Source organism: Vicugna pacos, chromosome 5 (assembly GCF_048564905.1).
Source record: "Vicugna pacos chromosome 5, VicPac4, whole genome shotgun sequence".
Lineage (NCBI taxonomy): Eukaryota > Metazoa > Chordata > Mammalia > Artiodactyla > Camelidae > Vicugna > Vicugna pacos.
This window is the reverse complement of record NC_132991.1, coordinates 31,627,304-31,635,579: the sequence shown is the minus strand read 5'-3', so window position 1 is coordinate 31,635,579 and position 8,276 is coordinate 31,627,304. Positions and strand designations below refer to the sequence as shown.

The 8,276-nt window shown below is 32.9% G+C and overlaps 1 protein-coding gene across 2 annotated transcripts in view; it reads right to left on the bottom strand.

The window, feature by feature from the left end:
* Positions 1 to 609: 609 nt before the first annotated feature.
* Positions 610 to 8,276, bottom strand: part of KCNJ3 (potassium inwardly rectifying channel subfamily J member 3) — a 120,005-nt gene continuing 112,338 nt past the window's right edge. Inside the window, exon 3 of one of the 2 annotated variants that reach the window (XM_006196172.4) lies at positions 610 to 2,367. In XM_006196172.4, coding sequence (XP_006196234.1) covers positions 1,781 to 2,367 — 587 coding nt within the window. In that variant the 3' untranslated portion in view covers positions 610 to 1,780. The remainder of the gene's footprint in view (positions 2,368 to 8,276) is intronic. The other variant, XM_031678516.2, reaches the window with a different exon arrangement.

Here is an 8,276-nt window from a genome sequence, read left to right as displayed (position 1 = left end):
TATTATTGTAGTCAATGATAGAATTGTGGATGTAATAATTTTCCAATAAAATCATCACAGGATTGCTAAAAACTGGGAAGTGATGAGAGTCCAAACCAGCCATTAAGATTTACATATTTGTGAGGAGAAAGATTAATTCTGGACAGATTTAGACTGCAATGCCCAAAGAAGTTTTATAGGAAGATCCATCCATGATAATCTGATAAGGAGCACTTATAAATTTTCATAAAAATCTCTGCATTCCAGATCTTTATTTTACATGTGTTCTTCTGAGGAATGGTTTTGATTCCCATTAATGGGTCATAAATCAGACCTTTGGGTTCAAAAAATATTACTGCTAAAATGATTTTGGGAGGCCAGAGATCCAAGACACCAATAAAAAGAACGTTTACCAAAACAAAACAAAACAAAAAGAAAACTCACAAGGGTAAAATATCTTCAAGTCATCTGGTTTTAAATTCTCTCAGGTATATACAAAATATTCCTTCTAAATTGAGTGACAGGCATGGGATGAGATAGGTTCCCCAGATGAGGAAAAAAGTCTGTCCTTTTATAACAAATGCCACAAACAAGAGGATGGCATAAAAAGAGACTCAATTAGACATACACATTTTAAGCATAAATATTATCATCTGTTTCATTGTATTAACTCATAAGGATAAATCATTAGTTTTTAAAATGACAAAAGTCCGAGAAAAAGAATAAAAATGTTACCAATCGACTCAGTTTGAAGCAGGGACCATTAATTATGTAGTTTTACACAGATTCCAACATATCCAATGTAACTTGGCTACTGACTGTTACAATGACTCAGCATTTGTTCAGAGCTCATATTTGCATTAAATCATATGCAAAAGAGATTTCCAGACTTTAATTCGTCCAGGAAAGGAACAACTCTCAAAATAAGCAATGTTTATTTTTCCCCAGTACTAGCAACTTTTAAAAATCATAAGAAATTTTCAGCATATTGGTATGCTTTAAAATTTACAAGTTAAATAAATACTGGTTATATTTCTGCAGGGCCATAAACAGAACAGACTTGTGTGACTCCCTTATATAAAGCACAATTGAAACTCTTCCAGGACCTTAAACAGCAGATAACATTAAATCAGATTTTAAAATGACAAATAATTTAAGGCTAAAATATTTGGTATTAATAATTAATGCCAGAAGCCTTCCTAGCCTAATAAAGTAAACATGCACAAGAACTACAACTTCGAACAAAACATCACAATTTTATCAGATATATATGTATGTATGTGTGTGTGTATTTATGGATATACATGTGTGTGTATATATAAAACTGTATTTTATACACACACACACACACACACACATATATATATATATATATATAGTTTTATCACCCTGAAAGCTATTGATTCATGTTTGGCTTAATACATATTTTAGAAATGTTGTGGAGAGTACCACCTCTTTAAATATATATATATGTATATATATATATATACATTTTCCAGAATATACAATATAAATATACCATATAGAAATCATGCCATAAAACTAAATGCAAAATTTGCACGTTATTGCATGCTGGATGTGATAATACATGCCCGTTAATAAGAACCTCCTTGTGATGTTCTCTCTTCACAACTTTTCCTTTCTGCACAGTAGCAATATTTGAAAAGGAAGGGTTCTCAAATATGCATATATGACTGGGGGGAAATGTACCTTTCAGATTCCTTAGAGAGGATGATCTCATCCACCAGATATGGGACTATTACTAAATCAAACAGTAAATAATGCCTGAAGGGGTGTTTTGTTATGTGAATCTATCTGAGTTCATTTTTCTTAATTTTGCTGGAAGATTCCCTTCCATCCTGGCTGCTCCTCCTGCCATCTTTTGAAGCTTTGGTGGCAAATCAGCCACTGACTGGCTCATGGGATCGGACAACATTTTGGTGGTTTTTGATACCAGTTTTTCTTCTGAATTGCCAGGTACTGAACTTATTCGTTGAAGTTTCATGGGCAAATCTCCCAAGCTGTAGGCTTTTTCAGAAGTTGTAGAACTCATTCTTAAGAGTTTTTTGGGAAAGTCTTCTCTTCCAGTAATTTTCTGTAGCTTAGATGGAAGTTTGGTACTAATGTCATCGAGTCCATCTAAGCATTCCACAGAATTGTGTCTTTCTTTGCTGTTAGTTATGGCTGGTGCTATTAAAGGGGACGACATAAGTAGCATTTCCTCCTGTTCTTTCACACTGTACGGTGGGGTGGGGACTTCAAATGTTGCATGGAACTGGGAGTAATCAACTTTAAAGAATCCTTCTTCTAAGGAAATTACAGGAAAAAAACGATGACCCCAAAGAACTTCGTCTTCAGTGTATGACGTTCGAGCTTGACAAGTCATCCCTGAAAGCAAAAAGAAAATCCTCGATAAATTATGCATAGTAGAAGCACAGGTTAAGGCAGTTTGAACTAAAGAGTTCATTTTGCTTTCTTATTTAAGCTTTGGACTGTTTATCTGAGAGACTGAATAACAGAATATGTTAAAAGTTGTGATGTATTAATAGCTTTGATACATACACTTTCTTCCAATAAAATACAAAGGGTACTTTTACTCTTCATGTTTGGAAAATAATACATCAAATCTTAACTAATTGTTTATTATCCATAAACCAAGAAGTAGAAATAACATAGAATAATTTCATAACACATGTCTTTTCTATAAGGAGATAAGTGGAAAAATCACATAGTCATTTTCCATCATTCAAGAAGCAATGTGATATAGGAAACAAACAAAAACTGATTTTGAATCCAAACTTTACCTCTGTGTAAACTTAAGGATACTTAACTGAGTACCTACCACTTTCCTCTTCTGCAGAGTGAAGCATAAAAACACCACTGTCTCATAGGACTTCTATGAGCATGAAATAAAATTATGTGTGCAGAAATGTAAGACGTGCCATGTAATGTCTAAATATGGTTGGCGTTTATAAATGAGAGCTAAGATAACTATCCCAAGTATTTGCTAAATAAATATAAGTTGAAAATATTTCTATGTTGTATAATGGAAAGTCATTGTACAATGTGATTCTCTTCCTCCTGAGCTTTAAGGCCAGAATGGACTTTTGCTCAAGTTTTAAAAATCTACATGCTGAAATCGGTAACCTGGGCCACTGTGATGTGACAAGTTCTAGTCTTACTATACAAATCTTTGAAATTAGACGCTAGATATTAGATGAAAAATGTCGCTATTTATATATTATGTTGCTTGGATATCATGTATCTTATGCTATTCTGATTTACTCAATTGTATTCTCCCCACAAATCATATATAAAGACTGAGTTACCGTTAAATCAGTCAACCTCTGAATATTCATTGTGTGAAGACTGGCAGTACATGAATAAATTAAAACCATGTATTAAATTTCAGTTTTATATTAATGAAAAGGTACGATTTTCTGTAAGTTGCCAAATTCGTTACTCCAGCTTTACTATCAGATTTCTGTTAAAGACTATTAAAATGGAAAATGATAGATGAATTTTTAAAATGCATCTCTTCAAAAGTTAAGTATAATTTATACAAATAGTAACAGTCTTCTTTCATTTCTGTTCTCCCTTTGTCATTTTGCAAATAATTTTATTGTGGTTAAGCCTAGAATACTTTGGGTAAAGAGATATTCTTTCTTTTTCCCCCTGACTAGTAATCACAGATACAATACTTAGAATTAGGATAAAATGCCTAAATCAAAAGCCATATTGTAGATAAATGAAATCCCTCATTGAATCCTTCCAAAATCTTACATTATCATTATTATCAGTTACGTATCACCAAGGAATCAGTTGTTATGACATATGTACTGTCTTTTTCCAGATAGTAGTTAAAGAAATTTATGTGGAAAACAAATGTCCATCTCAGGCACTGTGTTAGGTGCTCTGTCTCCATATTAATTCTAACCAATATCATCCTAGTAAGAAAACATTCTTATGTCTATTTTAAAGATAAGGAATCTAGTTAGTGTTCAGAGAGGTTAAATCATCCTGAACTTCCTTCCTTACAGATCTAGGAAGTTGTAGAAAAAAGAAATCAGAATTATTCCAACTTCTGGTTTTGTTGTTGCTTTTACTTTGCCATGATATCTCTATTATTTTGGGTAGGAAGCTGATTGTAAACTATGTATCAATTTAACTGTCATGGTGGAAGTCTGACAGTGACCAGACATCAGTCTTCAAAATTATTATCATATCAAGAATATCCCCCAGAAATATTTATATGCAAAGATAACAAAGTTAATTTAAAAAGTAATTTGTACATTTTATAGACATGCACATGGTAAGTAGCATTCTGTATTTTCAGATTTCCAGCCTCTGACTAAGTATTTCATGAGGCAAAATTACAGATCGTCACTTATTCAAGAAAGATAAAAAATGTATTTCCTGATATATTTACTTGGCTTTATTTTGAGGCATTTAAATATTGAGTAAACTACCTAGAATAAAGAACAAATATTGATGTTTTCATCCATTAATATATGAAATAATAAAACAAATAAGTACTCTTTATTTGCTTAATTAAAGAAGGATCCTTTAATTTCTTTCCAAGAGCAATTTCTCCCATGAATTCTTTATGTATCTTTCCAGTCCAGGGTATTAATTTAAATTTAAGAAAAAAGATTACAAACATATATTTATTGTTAAGTGATGGTACTTCCTTTTCAACTCCATTTTAATTTTTAAAATTCGTGCCATTGAAAATTGATGGTGGGTGAAATTATCTGACATGAGGGCACATAGTCAATACAACTCAGCATTTACCTTTGTATCCTAGGTTTGTGGGTTTGTCCTTTGATCACTAAAAATGAATGTGCACTGAGTTCAAGTAGCTTCAGACCATGAACTTTGGTCAGTTATTTCTAACAATAGAGTACCTATTGAAATAAAATTTGATTCCTACCACTACTTGGCCCATATTTAGTGACTTTTTTCTTTACATTCAGAAAGGACTATGAAATTAAAAATCAGAACTCTGCCCCCATTACTGATCATTCTAATAAACCACATTGTTGATCCCCAATGCCTACCTTGAGTTGTTTCCTATGTAGTTATTGGAAGCCATAGAGAAGAACTAGAGAAACTTAAATGGAAGAAAAACTGGGGGAAATAAAATCTTGTAAAATTTTCACTTTGAGGAAACAGGACATTGATAATTAAGGTGCTTAAGGCACAATGCCATCTACCATGGGAACAGGTATTTCAAGTGTTGTTCACATAAAAATACTTGTAAGCATTGTCGGTGGATGATTCTGACTGAACAGGAAGGAGGGAATTTTATTTTACTATATGAAATTGACTTCCTTCCTTCCATAGCAAACTAATACTTGGGAGGTAACATTTTTAAATAATTGCAAAATATGTAAATTTGGCTTCCAATCACACTACAAAATATCTTGTGAAAATTCTTCAGAGCTCTCTGAGCCTCAGTTTACTCTTCCACATGGTAGGCATAATAATATTCTCTGATGAGGCTGCAGAGAGCTTGAGATAAGTAAAGTGTACAGAAGAGTGCTTGGTATTACACAATGCTCAGTAATAACTGCTTTTGAAAATCATTCTGTGGGTGATCATTTGCATTTGCTCTTTTTCCTGGAAATTAGTGATAATGAATTGATATAAGTGGAGAATTTTGACATATTAGTAACTTGTCCCATATTAGTAGTATAGAAAACTAAAAATTGCAAGATATCAGATAGCAGTTCTCTTTTGAAATAGTCAATTAAATATTAAAAATATTTAAAAATATAAAAAAGATACATTATTCATCTTCCTAATTTTTAGAGTTTCTTACCATTTTCGACCTAATTATCTAGAATAGCAGGGGAGACTGTTTGGAAATTTGAGGTGTGTTAAAAAGGCCTCAGCAAATTGAGTGACCACAACCCATTGTAATACTTTGGTAATTTGACAAAGAACATTTGCCAGCACTTTACCCTTGTTTGTCCTTCTGCTGTTCCTTTTACAGACATTTCCAATTCAATAACATCATCGTTTTAAAGTCTTGGTTTCCCCTCAGAATATTAATGTACAATCAACATATGGATAACAATATGGAAGCATTATAAACTGGATAACAGGAAACGTTATGATGGTCAATCTGCAGTTTAGACCACATGCTAAGGTATAATTGAGAAACTACTTCTTTTTACAAAAGTTACCCCAAAACGGTGTGGAAAAAAATAGAATACTGATTTCAGTTGAGAAGATTTAACGTAAGTATGGTTATGTTTTCTAAGAACATATATGTTTCATAGTATTTTTCCTTCTAGAATGCATTATCTTGTGATATTTCTTATGCTAAGCCAATTTATTTAAAAGTAATCCATGCTTAGATTCATAATGACAAATGCCATCTGAAGCAACATAAATGCAGGTGAATAGCATTATTCAAAAGACACTGCATTATCACACCTCTTAACTGGCAGTGCGACTGTTTGCATGTTTTAACCAGATCCCAGACTTGAACAAATGTGATGAAAATCAACACGAGCCCATCTCTGTGGGAACTGGCAAAGTAACAGATGCTGCTGGAACTACAAATAGCTGGGACTTCTGAATCCTTGTATGAAAAACATTTTGTGAAAAAAATGACTTATTCTGTGCACTGATTTGTGGACAAAAAGGCTGTATATTGTTGTTTAGTCTAATTCATCCTAGAGTCAGTTTCAATTTAAAGAGACAATGCAGTCTAATCTCTCCATTTTTGACTTTTCTGATTCTGCCTTCACACCGGTAAGTCCATCTCCTTAACTAAATTGAACCTCCATTCAAATAAGAAGTCGGAAAGCTTTGTAAGTGAAAATGGCATAGTGAGTTGTTATTTGACAAGTCTTTAATTAAACTTTCAGAATACCTCCACCTCTGTTATTCTCTATTGTTTCTTCTGGGCAGAGATAGTACCTACTTGAGAGGGCTACGAGAGGATTAAACAGAGTATAACTGCAGGCCAAGGGGAATGTCTGGGTCCCATGACACAGAAAATACTAAATAATCAATAACTTCTGCACAGCAGAGCCTTCATCTAAACCTTACTCAGTATAGAAGTTGCTGAGAGAGGGAGAGAGAGAGGGAGGGAATTCTGCATAATGGTGGCTGTGGCTGTGCTTTCTTTGTGTGCACTAAACAAAAAGAAAAATAAATGCAAATCTCTTTCAATAAGTGATGTAATAATAATAATAAGAAGTAACATTGCTATAGGGCCTACTATGTGTCAGATCTCTTTCTGAGTACTGTTCAGAATCTTCACAACAGCTCTTTGAGGAAGGTGTGTGAACCCCAGTATGCCACTAATTAATGTATGATCTTTAAAAAAACGATCAAAGCCTTAATTTCATCATCTATAAAATGAAGACTCACCATACGTATTTTACCTGGATAATCTGAGAATTGAGTAAAATTAAATTATATATATATATATATATATACATATATATATATATATACATATATATATATATATATGTATATATATATATATATATATAAAATATATCTTGTACAGTAAATACTGGTCATTTTCATCCAGAAGTCCCTAAAAACAGGCTATAAAACTACAAATTTCACTTACACACATACACACACACAAATGAAAAATTCAGCCAAGTAATATATTTTTTTCTTCTTTAAATCTATTCTTTAAATTGGTAGTGGTTTTTATAACTGAATTGACTAATAGCTTAGCACGCATAGGATGTACTATATCAGAAAGTAATTTCCTAGTCCACTCTGTATTGCTCTGAGGATTATTGAATAAGGTCTGTAGCTGTGTCTTCCCTAAAGTACTTCCAACATTTCACTCATCCCCCAAGAAGTAATAACTGAAAGGCTCACTTGGCATTCTCTGCACGCTCTCTATTGTGTTGCACTGAGCTGGGCCCAAATTTAAACTATAAGCTTTCTGAAGAGGCATATGATGTTTGGCCTTTTTCAAATCTTGTTTATAAAACATAAAGACACTGTGTACAGTGCTGTTCAATAAAACTAAGGTTATGCCATCAGGCTCTTCTAGGATATAGGTCGCAAAGCTACTAAGAATATATAAATGGCTTCCAGAAACTGCAGTTTTCAAAGAGTTGGAATCCCTTTAAAGCTCAACACATTTTGCTCAGACAGATTTTTAGTGAGCAGTAGAGGTTTCTGGCATACATTCAATCCAATATTATCCTCTATTATTTACAAGCACTTGGTCTTACAATGTGTTCTCAGACATCAGTTTGCTATAATTGCCTTAGCTCGGTCAGAGAAGTCTGGGGAAAAAAAAAAAC